At 52.9% G+C, this 15,135-nt stretch overlaps 2 protein-coding genes across 2 annotated transcripts in view; both read left to right on the plus strand.

Moving 5' to 3' along the window:
* The window catches only part of CASC3 (CASC3 exon junction complex subunit), a 16,078-nt gene extending 5,092 nt beyond the window's left edge, over positions 1-10,986 (plus strand). The window contains exons 4-14 of the mRNA XM_004707133.2: positions 2,802-2,960; positions 3,058-3,209; positions 3,923-4,099; positions 4,247-4,923; positions 6,153-6,217; positions 7,088-7,202; positions 7,481-7,579; positions 7,811-8,025; positions 8,703-8,825; positions 8,978-9,036; positions 9,373-10,986. Of these exons, the coding sequence (XP_004707190.1) occupies positions 2,802-2,960; positions 3,058-3,209; positions 3,923-4,099; positions 4,247-4,923; positions 6,153-6,217; positions 7,088-7,202; positions 7,481-7,579; positions 7,811-8,025; positions 8,703-8,825; positions 8,978-9,001 (1,806 nt within the window). The 3' untranslated portion in view covers positions 9,002-9,036; positions 9,373-10,986. The remainder of the gene's footprint in view (positions 1-2,801; positions 2,961-3,057; positions 3,210-3,922; positions 4,100-4,246; positions 4,924-6,152; positions 6,218-7,087; positions 7,203-7,480; positions 7,580-7,810; positions 8,026-8,702; positions 8,826-8,977; positions 9,037-9,372) is intronic.
* A 3,266-nt stretch (positions 10,987-14,252) lies between these two features.
* Positions 14,253-15,135, plus strand: part of RAPGEFL1 (Rap guanine nucleotide exchange factor like 1) — a 15,937-nt gene continuing 15,054 nt past the window's right edge. The window contains exons 1-2 of the mRNA XM_045299335.1: positions 14,253-14,363; positions 14,701-14,829. Coding sequence (XP_045155270.1) covers positions 14,253-14,363; positions 14,701-14,829 — 240 coding nt within the window. The remainder of the gene's footprint in view (positions 14,364-14,700; positions 14,830-15,135) is intronic.

Consider the following 15,135-nt stretch of genomic DNA (forward strand, 5'->3'; position numbering starts at 1 on the left):
TGGGCAGACTGGCTTGCATATATTTTGGGGCTTGAGAAAGCACCCTGTCACCTGGTTTTGTTATAGATGTTGTCCAAAGGTTTTTGGTTTTATCATCTAGAAGGTCTGTCTTCGTGGGGGGGTTTAGAGAAATTTAAAAACTGTGCTGCTGCCATTTTTTCCACACACACACACACACACACACACACACGGCATGGGGGGCTAAGAATAAGTCCGTTTGGAGGTAGTTTAACATTGGGGTTGAAGATGGATGGGAAGGAACAGGTAGATGGGAGAAGAAAAGGCCAGTGGTTGGTAATAAGTGTGTTGGTGTCCTTGACTGATTGCCAAAGAAATAGAAAGCAGGCAAAGTTGAAGGAAAACACCTTCCATTGCAGTTACAAAGAAGAAAGCATGGGTGGTGCCAGTGAGAGGGGAGGAAGCTGGCAGGTTTTTCTGTGTTTGGATTTCTTTGCCAGAAGAGGTTGGTGAGGGTGGGCTTGGGGATTCCTAGATGAGAGGTTTGGGACAGAAACTACACAGGGAGACTTTGGAGGGTTATCTGTCAGTTTGAGGTTGGAGACGGAGCTGTTGTAAGGTGTGTGTGTGTGTGTGTGTTTTCAGTGACCGTCGTTGGCCCGGTCGTAGCCTAGAGAAAGCAGGCATTTGAGTTGACCCCGGCCTGGGCATGTGAGGGTGGCAAGGGAAGAGGCCCTGGGCCCTTAACTAACGATGGGGAGTCAAAGGAGGAAGGGCTGTCTGCTAGGGAGAAGGTAGAGAGCTCAAGGAAGTGGTGGTCTTCAGAAGATGGAGGTGCAGAGGGTAGAGGGGAATGGATAAGTGGGTGAGAACAGGAGTGATTGGTTTGGTCAAGGACCGTTGTCAGGTGCTGCGAAGTCCATTTTCAACTCACAGCCACCACATTAGCATAGAATTGCCCATGGTGTTCTCCTGTCATCTTTCCAGGGGAAGATTGGTCGGGCTCTGACCCACAAACCTCTGCTGGGTGGCACACACACCACTGAGGGCAGTGCTTCCAGGTTGTGCCACCAGAGCCCCTTGCTTGAGGACTAGGGTGTTTAGATCAGTAAACAGGTTTGCTCCAACAAAACAACACAGCCTGGAAGGGCTGAGGGCAGGGTGTGGGGCTCTGAGCGACAGTCTTGGTGCCAGGTGGGCCCTGGCAGAGATGGACAGATAAAGCCGGTGCCGAGCAGGCTCAGAGATTTCCAGAGGCTGGAGGAGTTCCATCTGGAAGAGACGTGGAAGGAGGAAGACTCCCAACACCGTGAAGTGTTTGGGGAGTGGAAGAGGAGCCAAACCTTCCCCTGAGAAGTGTGCAAAGGAAACGGTTCTTTCTGAGCCTCTGGAGAGGGGGTCTTGGGCAGGAAGAGCGTTCACTCTTCGCTGACTGATCTAGAGAGAATTTGTCTCCTGTGGTACAAAGCGTTTTGATGACAGCTCTGAGTCAGAGCAGCGGGAAGCCAGGGGAACTGCATGCCTGTAGGTAGACCAGGTCTATTTTGTAACCTTTCTGCCCTGCCCTGGAAACAAATGTTGTTTCTCATTTGGAATAAAAGAGTTGCCTACTTTGATATTCCACCACAGACTGGAGGGGCGGAGCCTGAAACAAAGCTTCCTCATTAATCAGGCAGGTCCTATTTTCTGTTGTTTGAATTCAGTCAGTGTGTGGTGGCTGGTAGGGGCGGCTTAGTCAATTAAGGTCATGTGCAACACACCAAACAAGAATCTTGCCATTTCTGCCCCAAGACCTGAAGGGAACCACGGGCCCACGGAAATAACTGATTGAGTACCTTCTCACCCATTGCCATCTTAGCAGGAGGAAAAGCCTCCTGTCGTTGAGGGAAGTGGTACTTGGTTGGCACAAAGCTGTGGGTCAAGGCTCTAGTAAGGGTGTCATCAAGCAGTTGTCCTCATTTCTGTGGGATTCTGGAAATCCTAAGCCAGGAAGGTTTGGGAAAGGATAGGCTGATCTATCTGGAGAGGCAAGAAGCGGGTTGGAGAGCTGCAGGTCTCATCGGGAAGCTTATGTGAAGTGTGTTTGACCAGCTTCTGGGGCCACCCTGGGCCTGGAGCTAGGAGGGAGCAGTCTGAGTCCAAAAGTTGGCCCCCAAGGAGGAGAGTACGTGACCAGTGTGCAGCAGCAGTGTTTGCACCCTGGCATTTGAATGCGATCACCTGCCCTTGGACCCATGTCTCGGTTTCTGCATTCTCCAAATGGTCTCTAGCCTGTAACTCTGCCTCCTCATTGTGAACCTGAGCGGCTACTTCTACCCAGAGCTCGCCACACCTGTTCCCTGACTCCAGTGGCCCCTATTTAGAGGCTGGCCTCCTGATCCTCCTTGTTGTGGACGCATGTAACACTGCCCATGCCACCAGCAGGCTGACCCCTCCTTCATGGTGTCCCCAGGGAAAAGATGGTGACAGGAGGGAGAGCACTTGGGCTTCCGATTTTTTATTTTTAGAGGAATGATGAGAGGTGGTTGCTAAAGTTCTTTAACGTTTGTCAGGCCTAACATTCTTACTAGGTGGACAGAGTTGTTGATGCAGAAAATGGAATTGTAGTTTTGGATGGTGGCTCCTTGCGTGTTTTCCTAGAAACCTTAAGTGTGTTGACCCGCACCCCCGCATTTTTCTTACTTGTGCTTTTTTGAAGGGAGCTGCTGGTAACTTGTATGGTTGCTTTTCTTCTGTGGGTTGTGGTCAGTGTGGGTCAGAAGCTGCTTCCCTAAAGAGACTGGGAAACCTACCCGGCACCGGGCAGAGCTGCCGTCACAGCTGGCAGGGCACGTTTTCTGCAGGGTGAAGAAGGGGAGTATAGTGCGGATGAAAACTCCAAAGTCGACCTGAAATCCGAAGCCAACGATGCTGCTAATTCCTCGGCCAAAGAAGAGAAGGGCGAAGAGAAGCCGGACAGCAAAGGCACAGTCACCGGGGAGCGGCAGAGCGGGGATGGCCAGGTCGGTACCCACCTGAGGCCTGCGCCTCTCGGGCTGCGGTGGGCCCCGGGTATGCTTTCCTGGGGGATGCGCTTAGGAGCTCGCCTCTCTTCTCCAGGAGAGCACAGAGCCTGTGGAGAACAAAATGGGGAAAAAGGGCCCCAAGCATCTGGATGACGATGAGGATCGGAAGAACCCGGCGTACATTCCCCGGAAAGGGCTCTTCTTTGAGCATGACCTTCGAGGGCAAACCCAGGAGGAGGAAGTCAGGTAACAGCCACGTGCTGCTTTTGCTGCTGCTGCTAGTAGCTAGCAGGTGTTTACCACTGTGCCATGGAGGAGTCCTGGTGGCTGGTGGGTTGCTTTGGACGGCTGACCTCAAGGTCAGCAGTTGGAACCCACCAGCCACTCGGTGGGAGGAAGATGAGGCTTCGGTTCCCAGAAGGACTTTGAGCGTTGGAAACCTCCTGGGCAGCCTCCTCTGGCCCATGGGGTCACTTTGAGTCAGAATTGACTCAATGTCCATGAGTGTATGTCAGGTACGATGCTAAGTACCTGCCAATATTACCTTATTGTTACTCAGAACAACAGTGGAAGGTCAGTACTACGATTCTCTTGTACGGATGAGGAAACTGAAGCTTGGGTTACTGGGTCCCTCTGGATTCACGTGCCCCCGCTCTGGGGCCAGAACCTGTGCTCCCCTGACCATCCCACTTCCACTGTCTGCTCAGAGCCTCTGCTCTGACGTCCTTGCACAGGCCGCCCCGGAGGCGATGCCACTTGCTGTCTGCCTGTTGTGGCTGAGCCGAGCAGGCTTGAAGGTATTCCCAGCACTCTTGCTCTGAGAAGACCAATTTTGTCTGTTGAGGCCGAGAAGATGGGGAGACTACACAAGGTCCCTGCTGGCTCCGCCCTGGCCCAGTGTGCTTCGTGACTGTCTCTCTTTGGCAGCTCTGCCAATCTGTGGTCTTTGGTTTTGTCAGACCTAAGGGGCGCCAGCGGAAGCTGTGGAAAGATGAAGGTCGCTGGGAGCATGATAAGTTCCGGGAGGACGAGCAGGCCCCCAAGTCCCGGCAGGAGCTCATTGCTCTCTATGGCTATGACATCCGCTCTGCCCGCGGCCCCGAGGACATCCGACCCCGCCGGCTTCGGAAGCCCAGGTAAAGCACTCCCCTCGGCCCGCAGTTGAGTGCCTGAGGGCTATGGGTGGTCTCCCTATCTCTCTGCTGGTTCCTCTTGTTACTGTATTCCAAAGATTTTTCTCCCTCCTTTTTTTTGGTTTTTGTTTCTGGTTTTTTTTCTTTCAGGTTTGGGAGTCCTCCGCAGAGAGAGCCCAACTGGATCGGAGAGCGACCAAACAAATCCCATCGCCACCAGGGCCCTGGGGGCATGTTACCACCCAGGACATTTATTAACAGGAATGCTGCAGGTACTGGCCGCATGTCTACACCCAAGAACTACTCTCGCCTCAAGGAAGGTCGCCCTGGTTTTCGGCCCATGGAGACGGGTGGGCCATACAGTGGCCGGTCTGGTGAGACTCTTAAGCATGAGACTAGTTACCGGTCCCGGCGACTGGAGCAGACTCCGCTGAGGGACCCCTCCCCAGAAGCAGATGCTCAAGTGCACCCCAATCCTGCGAAGGAAGAGGCGTCCTCAGAGACGCCAGCTCCTGCTCCTGACGCCACCCCACCGGCCCCAGAGAGGCCCGTTGAGAAGAAGTCCTACTCTCGGGCAAGAAGAACCAGAACCAAAGCTGGAGACGCTGGCAAGATTGCTGAGGAGGTGCCCCCTCCTCCTGAGGGGCTGACCCCAGCCCCTCCAGCCCCAGAGACTGCCCCTCCTCCACCTGCCAAGCCTGGAAAGTGGGAGGCGCCCGTGGACTCTGGCACCGGGGGGCTTGCGCAAGATGTGGCACAGCTAACCCTAACAGAACAGAGCTGGACCCCGGGGCAGCCTCCGTTCCTGCAGCCCCGGGAACTTCGGGGTAGGTGCTCTGGGGTGGGTTCCTTTCTTCCCCCTTTATTCCTTTGGCTCCAGGGCATGGACTTGCTTTCACTTCTCTGTGTCGTGGGTGTCTGACCAATGGCTGCCTTTTCCTTTTCTGTGAGCAAGTGTTATTTGTAGGGACCTTCTCAGAACAGTTTTTATCTGTTGCTCAAGATCACCCACCTCTGCCTACTGTGAACTTATCAGTCAGTCATCAGTACTGCCCTTAGCACTCTAGAAAAAGTGGATTATAGTTCACGGTTAAGTGTCTGAGGGAAAGAACTTACATAGTTTAAATTTTGATCAGGATCTTTAATTTTCCTGAGCGACCTCTAGCTTTCTTAGTGTCCTACAACAGGGTTGCCTGAACTTTCTGGAATGATGGAAACATTCAAATGGTTCTTAAACATTTGAAATGTGGCCAGAGTGACTTTGAGGAACTGAACTTTTATCAATTAATTTAAATCCACGTGTCCAGAGGCTCTCTGGACAGCAAGATTCTAGGGACCATGACTGCCTCCCACCCATTTGCCCATTCTACTTTGTCTTCCTCCAACCAGACTTGGTTGAGGGACCTTTTCCATGATTTTTGAAGTCTAACTCGGCCATGTGAAATTTTATAAAGCCTTAAAGAAGAATGGTGTGAGTGATTCTTGAACAAAAAGTAGCACAGCCCAAAGGGAACCTGGTGTGCCTGTGTACCTCCTACTGATGTACTTCAGTGTGCCCCTTATCACCTCTCAGGGATTCGCTGTAGGGAAGTACTTGATGGGAGGATTTTGAGCTTAGGTGTTCTCACTGAAGAAATTGTATTTTCCAAGAAGCTGTTCAGTGACTTCTGTCATTAGTGGGCTATGATGAGTGCAAAATTCCAAGTACTGGTGGCTGGTGGTTTGATGTGATGGGCTGCTAACCACAAGGTCAGGAGTTAAAAACCACCAGCTGCTCCACGAGAGAAAGCTGAGGCTTCCTCCTGTGAAGAATCAGTCTCAGAAACCCACGGGGGCAGTTCTACTCTGTCTTGCAGGGTCCCTGGGAGTCAGAATTGCCTCAATGGCCGTGAGATTGTTGGGTTTGTCAGTGTTGCCAGGAAGCAGAGAGCATCAAAGGCATGGGGAGAAAGCCCCTCCTGCTCGGGGGTCCTCAGCCTGACATTTTCTTGAGGGCGTCTTGGGGCGCTACCCATGCCTGTCTCTTCTCCAGCAGTGACTTCTTCGCTTATTACAGGTGTGCCCAACCACATCCACATGGGAGCGGGACCACCACCTCCGTTTAACCGCATGGAAGAAATGGTACAGAGAAGGGGGGAGGGGAGTATTACAGCTGAGTCACTCCGTTTCCCCGTTGATTACCCGTCTGTTTTGTTTTGTTGTTGTTTTTGATTACCCATCTTTTATTTTGGATCTCCAAAATGTAGATTAGAGGGTTTAGGTTCGAGTTAACAAATCTTGATTTTCTAAATTTTTATTTGGCTTTTTAAAGTCTTGTTCAGAACAAATGACCACATATACTCGTGTATAAGCCGAATCTTTCAGCACATTTCCCCCCACAGAACTGTATTAAAGGGTCGCCACGTTAGGAAGGCTGAGTTTTTGTGGTAAAATAGGTGCCTCAGCTGGTATTCAGGTCGGCTTATACTCCAGTAATATATGGTAGTATTTTTGCAGCCCCTAAAAAGGTTAGGAGCCCTGATGGCATAGTGATTACCCATTGGGCTACCATCTTACGATCTGAGAGGTCAACAGTTCGAAAATACCAGCGACTCTACAAGAGAAATAGAGGGCTTTCTACTCCTATAAAGAGCTAGCTAGTCTTGGGAGCCCACAGGGGAATTTCTACTGATAGGGCCACTGCTATGAGTCAGCAGTGATAGTGAGGATTGTGTGTGTGTCGGTCTGTGTTCTCAACCTGTGGGTTGGGACCCCTTTGGGGGTCGAATGACCCTTTCACAGGGGTCACCTGATTCATAACAGTAGCAAAATGACCGTGATGAAGTAGCAACAAAAATAACGTGATGGTTAGGGGGTCACCACATGAGGAACTGTATGAAAGGGTCACGGCATTAGGAAAGTTGAGAACCACTGGTCTAAAGGAAGGTAGGACTTGCTGTGAACTCTTTGCCCAAAGAAAAAGGGGCAAAAAGGCCTTTCTCTTTATCCCAGGGGGTCCAGGGTGGTCGAGCCAAGCGCTATTCATCCCAGCGACAGAGACCGGTGCCAGAGCCCCCCGCACCCCCTGTGCATATCAGTATCATGGAGGGGCACTACTACGACCCACGTGAGTGTCATCCTGTTGTTAGGGTACTGTATTGATGGCCAAAAGAGACTTCAAAAAGTTGGTGGGAAAATGCCATTATCTTTGGATCCTCTTCTTTCAGGGATATTTTGACCCCCTCACAAGAGACCAGCCTTCTATTTCCCTTTTGACCTCTCTCAGTGGTTATCAGATATTGTCTGTCTGTTGAACATCTTTTAAAGGGCTTGGGGGACAAGAAGGCTTGTCCATGTGATTTGAAGAATGGGGATTCCTGAGAGTCCCACTGTGCTATCTTACAGTGCAGTTCCAGGGACCAATCTATACCCATGGCGACAGCCCTGCCTCACTGCCTCCTCAGGGCATGATTGTGCAGCCAGAAATGCACCTGCCCCACCCAGGTAAGCTTTGCTCCTCTGCTTTATGTTTCCAGTAGGGGCGTATGATACCTGTTGGGGGCTTCATGAGCCCCTCTGTTGCTTGCTTGTGAGGCCGACTCCCCTGGCTGCTTGAGCAGCAGAAAGTCCTTGGGCCCATCCCGAGCCTGTTGGTGCTAACGCAGGGCAGCTGGGTCAAGCCATGGAAACAGTGTTATCTTCTGGTTCTTGCTCTGCGTTCTTTCCTCTGTCCAGGTTTACATCCCCACCAGACACCGGCACCTCTGCCCAATCCGGGTCTCTATCCCCCGCCAGTGTCCATGTCTCCAGGACAGCCACCACCCCAGCAGCTGCTCGCTCCTACTTACTTTTCTGCTCCGGGCGTCATGAATTTTGGTAATCCCAGTTACCCTTATGCTCCGGGGGCTCTGCCTCCCCCACCACCTCCTCATCTGTATCCTAACACACAGGTGAGATGGCTAATGAGCAGATCCTTTTACGTACAAATCCCTTCAATCAGACAGGAATGTGTAGCAGAGCCTGTAGCAAAAGGAATTTACGAGAACATTTCCATGCCATTGGTTTGTGTGTGGTGCCCCTTGGTGGTCAGGAGCTGGCAGTGCAGCTTATGTAATGCCCACATCTGCGTGCACTGCAGTTCTTCAATGGTGTTTAGCCATCATAAAGGAGTCCAGCTGGTGCAGCGGGTTAAGCACAAACACTCACTGTGGGGTTGATAGTTCGGGCCCACCAGAAGGATGGGCTGTCTGCTGCAGTAAAGGTTCCCTGCCTGTTTCAGAGGCTCAGGGCGGAGAACTGGCTCCGTGGCAGTAGGTTGGACTCTAAAGGGCGGCATTTTCTTGCCATCTGTCTGGCTGCATGAAGCAGCTGTATTTCACCACCCCCTCCTGATGAAACCCCACCACTGAGCTCGGCTTTTTCCCTTTGTCGGTTGATGGTAGGACTTGGAGAAATGGGAGTGACATGTTAAGGTAGAAATGACTGGTCCCTGTATTCCAAAGGAACCAGCGAGAGATTTAAAAACTGTACATAGTGGATGCAATTCTCTGTGTGACTAAAGATTCCCGTTTGTCGTCGTCTGGATAAATTAACTCTTCACTTTATCTTCTGGTTTGTTATGTCCCAGGCCCCTTCACAGGTCTATGGAGGTGTGACCTACTATAACCCCGCCCAGCAGCAGGTGCAGCCGAAGCCCTCCCCACCCAGGAGGACTCCCCAGCCAGTCACCATCAAGCCCCCACCGCCGGAGGTATGCCAGCCCCTTCCCACACGGGAGGCACATCCCCCATCAGTGGGTTTGCTTAGCCTAGAGGAGTTCCATCCTCTTTAGGGATGTTTCTGTGGAAAACCAGCTTTTGTGTGTGTGAGACCTGATGAAATATTCCAACTTTATTATTTCAGGTTGTAAGCCGGGGCTCCAGTTAATTTGTTTGTGAATATTTCAAATCTAACCTATAAAAGTAAGTATACAATTTACTCTGACTCTTACAGCCCATACTTCGGCTACTTGGTTTTACCAAGTAAACAGAATCACCACATTGGTGATTTCATTCGTAATTGGAGGGCCTATCGGGGAGGTTTAAAGGAGTCCTGGCATTGGGCAGGATTGAAATAGAAACCATTGTTAACTTTGCAATATTTTCATTTGGGAAACTGTAAGGGAAAAATTACAGATGGTATTCTCACTTGAACAGGAAAGGGGCTAAGTTTTAGGTGCTTTGGTAGAGCTAGTTCTGAAGATTTTGGAGGAGAAAAGTGTGGGTTTAGCTTTTTGTCTTTTTCCTTTTTCTTTTAAGGCAAATACTCCAGAAAGGCTTGTAAACGCCGAAGGCCCAGGAACATTTTGCTGCTGCTTTCCTGTTCTCCACCCCTGTCGAAGCTTCAGAGAGGAGAGCAACACAAGGGGCTCTCTGCCGTCAGCCAGCCTTCCTCACCGTCCAGGCTCTCTTGGGAAAGGGGAGAACCGGGAAGACAGGGTCCCTCCCCCTCCACTCATTTTCTGAGTCAGCCTCCGGAGTCCGGACTAGGAAGCCCAGCGTCTTCTGCTCCTCGTCACTGCCTCCCGGGACATTTTTTTTTTAATCCCCAGGAATCTCCCTTCTGTTTTGTCTTGTAAGAATGTTCATTTTTAAAGCCTGACTTGGTATTCATAATAATAATTTTGTTTGGAGTTTTCTTCTTCTTTCTGTTTCTTGCTCTGTCTTTCAGTAAAATAAGTTTATTCTGCTGGTTTGCTGGTGCCTCTAGGTTCCTTTTGCCTCTCCTCCATATCCTAAATCGTTGAGTGTATCAGCCAGCTTTCTCCCACCCGGGTCTCCAAAGAGCTGGCCTTTCCATTTGGGTTGATCTTTAGTGTTCTCCTATATACTTGACTTCTCTTAACGGTTCTCACCTTCAGCATAGCTGTCTGCACAATGGCGCTACGTTGTCCAGCCAGTTCCAAGTGCTCCTTGGGCTCTGGCGGTCTTCCGTCATCCACGGAGCACACGGTTTATCGTGGAGGGAGATGGTAAACCAAGGGCTTTGTCAGGGAGGGGGAATTGGTGAGAGAGCCTTGGGCACCTTAAGGGTTTGTATGCACAGTCCTCAGTCTTTGAGGTACATGGACAGAGAGGGCCTACTTCTCTTCTTTCCATCTTCCCTCCTCCTCCTCCTCCAGCTGCTGTGGACCAATGCATCTTTCTAGAGGCAAGTATTACCCAGAAGCAATCTACTCCCTGCTTTGCAATCCCTCTTCATGTCTTTCCTGGTACGAGTGTTTTACATGATAATACCTGCTTTCCCTTCACACTCTACTCATGTCAATGCCTACAGAATTCGATACCATGCCTGGGCTCAAGGCCTAAAGAAGGCAGTCACCTTCTGGGCAAGGCCTCTCCCGACCCTTCTCTGTAGAAGAGTCCCCTCACTAGCACTCGTGGCTGCCAGGGGCATCTTGGCTGCTGTCCTTGTCCTGCTACAGACCTTGGGGAGAAGGCATCTGCGTGTCTTCCCCAGTCAGGTCACTGTTTCTCTTCTCTTGGACAACTGGCCTAACCACTTCGTCACAGGTGTGGGGTGTGGCTGAAGAGAGGCACTCAAGCTGTCACACACACACACACACACACACCCCAAGAAGGGAAAGACCAGATACTGCTGGGGTAATGGTGGGCATGCCTTTTGCAGATTCTTCCCTTTGCCTTAAACCTGAAGCTGGTCTCACAAGCTTGTGGGCAGCGTGCCCAGATTCCCAGACCTTAACACACTGTGACACTTGTCTCTGACAGTCCCTGGGTTTCGTTGCAGAAGGTCCTCCATGCGCATTTTGTTGTGTTTTGGGTTTCTTGTTAATATTGTTAACTGTTTTTAAAGGGTGCACATTTGTGATCAGCATTGTGACTTGGTGATAATAAACTTGACTGTAAACTTGACTTCTCAGTGCTTTGCATGGGTCCTGATGAGGGAGGGAGGAGAGGAGGGGACAGTCTCCCTCCCTTGAGTCACAGACTGAGCCCGCTCTCGGACTTGGAAGACACAGCCGCAGCCCGGCCCAGGAGAGCAGCGCCGGGCATTGGCCCCGCTGCACGCCCACCCTCGGGGCCGTGCCGGCCGCAGCTGGCATGGGGGGCTTCTGAGAGCGGGCACTCGTCCCCTCCGCACCTCCCCGGCCACTGGCCACTGGACTCTGGCCAGCGAGCCTCGGGCACCTCTCGCCCCCAGTCCGGAGCCTGGCACGGCCCTCCGCTCTGCCCCCTCCGACTCTGAGCACCTCCCCACACGTTGTCTTCCTTAGAAGCCGCATAAAACCCAGAGAGCAAAGCCCTCTGCCATTGAGTCTGCTCTGACCCAAGCAACCCTGTACACCAGAGTCAGACTATCCAGGCTGTCGGTAAGTTCAGAGGCTGTAAATCTTCATGAAGGCAGGCGGCTTCATCTGTCTACTGAAGAGAGACTGGTGGGTTCGAACCTATGACCTTTCAGCTCAGCCCAGTGCTTAATACTGTGCCACCAGACTCCAGGTAGACAACAGGCTATCACAGAGGCCCTTAGACAAGAAGTGTCGGGGACACAAGGACGAGTGCAACGCTCAGAAACGCTCCTAGTGCCCATGTAGGGTAAAGAGTCTCCAGATGTTCAGAACTCCACAAGGCCTGGGTGAGGAGGACATGGTGCATTTAGCCACCTGCCTCTGGAAAAAAGGAAAGGTCTCGGGTTCGTATCCAGGCCCTGAGTCAAAGAGCTTCCTGCCTTGGTCCAGTGCTGATGAGCTAGGCCACTTGATCCTTACACTTTGGACCCAGCTTTGGTTGACTGGTGCCTCCTCCAGGCCCTGGGTTGGAGTATGTTCATAGAGTTTAATTTGGAACTGGCAGCACCTGGCCGTAGGTCCCAGAGAGTCTCACACCAGAGACAGGCTTCATGGGGTACCTTAAACCTTACCCACCCCAACCATAGTCTTGGTGGAGTAGCTCTTCTCTCCTGATCATTCCTACTTCCTCTCCTGTAGATTCTGCCAGATCTCTCCCTCTCCTCCCCCACAGGGTGGTTGGTAAACGGCTGGCCTTCTGGGGTCATGTACAGAATAGCAGGCAACCTTGGGGGTGGGCTACTGGCAGGAGAAATGAAAGTGTAAGAAGTGCTCCCCACCTCACCCCTGTTCTAGCTTCCCAGTCTTGCAGTTAGATCCCATTGCTCTCCCTGTTGCCCTGGTAACCAGCTCAGCAAGGAGAAACTCAAGCTCAGCAAAGCCCTTAGGTTCTCTCTGCCCTCCCAGCCTGCCTCCTGGTGGGTAGAGAGAAGGGGAATGTAAGGGGGGCAGTGATAGCCTTAGGTAACCCAGCACTTGCCCAGTCTCCCAGAAGTCCATGCACAGGGCTCTCACCTAATTAAGTTTCTGTTCCCATTGCTTCACAGTTGTTTTCACACCACCTCCTTCCCTGGTAGTTCTTCCAGGAGCGAGTGCAGAGGCTCCTCTTCGGCTCCGCGCACAGGTCTCCTACCTTGGTTTACCCAACATGCACTTGTGAGTCCCAAGGTTGTCTGTCTCCGAGCATCTGCAGCCCACTTGGGCTCAGTTGTCCCAAGGGCAATAAGGTAAAGGTATTAGAAACACCTGGGGACTTGGTGTCAGGTGTGTCCTGAGGCCATCTCAGATCTAAAAAGATGACGCTAGCAAGCAGGAGCGGAGCAGAGATGTACCACAGCACGTGAAGATGGCGCAGAGTGGGCAGAACCTAGGCAAGATCGGGCACCCTGAATTCTAGCCACCCTGGCTGAGAAAGACAATGTATGAGATGCAAAAAAGAACCACCTGGGGCACCTTTCAGCCTTGGTCCCACCTCCCAGTTGGATTTGATTGGCTGGGGTGTTGGCAGGGCATCCGTGTTTTGTTTTTAATCATTTTATTAGGGGCTCATACAACTCTTATCACAATGCATACATACATCAATTGTAAAGTGCATTTGTACATTCATAGGGCATCGGTGTTTTTGAAAAGCTCCCGGCTGACCCCATTGTCTAGTCAGGATAAGACTCAGCTGCCCTCAGCCCATGATCTGGAAGGCTTTCCGCCTTGATTCAAAGCCTTGACCTTCGTCTCTGCTTGATTGTCTTGAGTAGTTGGAGGAGTGCTGGGGTTCAGCTGCCCACCCTTCCAGGTTCCAGAAGTCTCCACCCCTTTTACTTCCATGCCCCACACCCTTCACACTCCTCCCCAATTCTTCACCCTTCCTCACCGACAAAGATCCCAAATCCTGCCCAGAGAGGAGGTTACCAAGGCAACCAGCTTAATCTGGTAACTGTGGCATGTGCTGGGAGAGGAGCCCTCCCGTCTCCCCATCCGGTTCAGGAAATGCTGCCTGGGAAGCTCCAAGCCATGTAGTCAGTTCCCCTTTCAACCTGGGGGGGCCATGGTGTCCGATAAAGAGCACCCACAAAGCCTGATTCTCAGACCTCTAGTCCAGCTTCTTTGCCAAAAAACTGCTCTCACCATGTCTGGCTGCCCTTCCAGATCCACAAACAGATGGGTGTGCAAAGCTCTTTCTGTGAACACATGTTCCAGCACCCATGAGACCAGACATACACACAGTGACACATGTATAGTACACACCCTACTCAGGCCTACCACCACTCCCAGGCTCCACCTTCTGGCCCCACCTGGTCCTGGTCGGTGCCCAGGAACCTCAACCCCTCAGGAACCTGGTGCCACTCCTCCATCTTGGAACCATCACCTACATGTGCTCACAGCCAGTGTGTCTGTGCCCTCCTGCGGGGGCAGTGTACTCGGGCACAGAATGCTCTGCCGTTGGCACTGGGAATAAGGATTCTTTGGGGCAATGAATGTACAAATGTGCTTTACACAGTTGATGTATGTGTGGATTGTGATCAGAGTTGTATGAGCCCCTAATAAAAGGATTTTTAAAAAAGGGATTCATTCGTACCACTCGTCCTACTCCTTGGCTGGTAAGCTCTGGGCTCTCTGTGCCTATGCTGATGACACTGAGTGACAGTTGGAGACGGCCTTGGCTTTCCCTGCTGCCCGCAGGGCAGAGGTGCCCCTGTGCTTCGCTACTGCTCTCCTCCCCTCTGCCTCCTCACCCCAGTTGGACCTGCCACAACCTGCTGCTCCCTGCCTGGCTCCTGCCTGCCTGCCAATACCTGCCTCTCATGGGTCAGGCCGTACCACCAGAGAGGGCAGATGGGCACCACCCCTGGTGCCAGTGCCAATCCCCCTAGGGGGCCTTCCCAGCTCTTCTTCCAGAAGAAAGCGAGAGCCCACAGAGTCCTGCGCGTCCTGGCGGGTTTGGGAGTGAGCGGTACCCTATCAGCAACTCTAGGTCTCACCTGGGTACAGGTAGCTGCCTCCAGGAGCACAGGCCCCAGGCCTGCCCTGAGTTCTTCCCGGAAAGCCCCCGAGGTAGGAAGGCCTCTCCCCTTGCTGCATCACGACCTCTCTTTGCCGCTTCCCTTCTCTACCGTGTGGACCCAAAGCCATTCAGCCCCTGAGTGGACCCGCACCGTCAGCTGCAGCGCCCAAGCCCCGGCCCTCACGCCTGGGGGCGGGGCCAGCGGCCCGGGGGCGGGGCTGGAGGGGCGGGGCCTGGAGAGGGGGCGCGGTCTCAGCTCTGCCACCTTCCCCCGACCAGGAGCGCAGCCGCCGCCGCCGCCGTCGCGTCCTCGCAGCCCTGCGCTCCGCCCGCTGCCTCTGCCGCCGCAGCCCGGCCCAGGAGAGCAGCGCCGGGCATTGGCCCCGCTGCACGCCCACCCTCGGGGCCGTGCCGGCCGCAGCTGGCATGGGGGGCTTCTGAGAGCGGGCACTCGTCCCCTCCGCACCTCCCCGGCCACTGGCCACTGGACTCTGGCCAGCGAGCCTCGGGCACCTCTCGCCCCCAGTCCGGAGCCTGGCACGGCCCTCCGCTCTGCCCCCTCCGACTCTGAGCACCTCCCCACACGTTGTCTTCCTTAGAAGCCGCATAAAACCCAGAGAGCAAAGCCCTCTGCCATTGAGTCTGCTCTGACCCAAGCAACCCTGTACACCAGAGTCAGACTATCCAGGCTGTCGGTAAGTTCAGAGGCTGTAA

The sequence above is a fragment of the Echinops telfairi genome, unplaced genomic scaffold, assembly GCF_000313985.2.
Source record: "Echinops telfairi isolate 266 unplaced genomic scaffold, ASM31398v2 ScPeMD7_7458;HRSCAF=8496, whole genome shotgun sequence".
NCBI classification, from domain to species: Eukaryota; Metazoa; Chordata; class Mammalia; order Afrosoricida; family Tenrecidae; genus Echinops; species Echinops telfairi.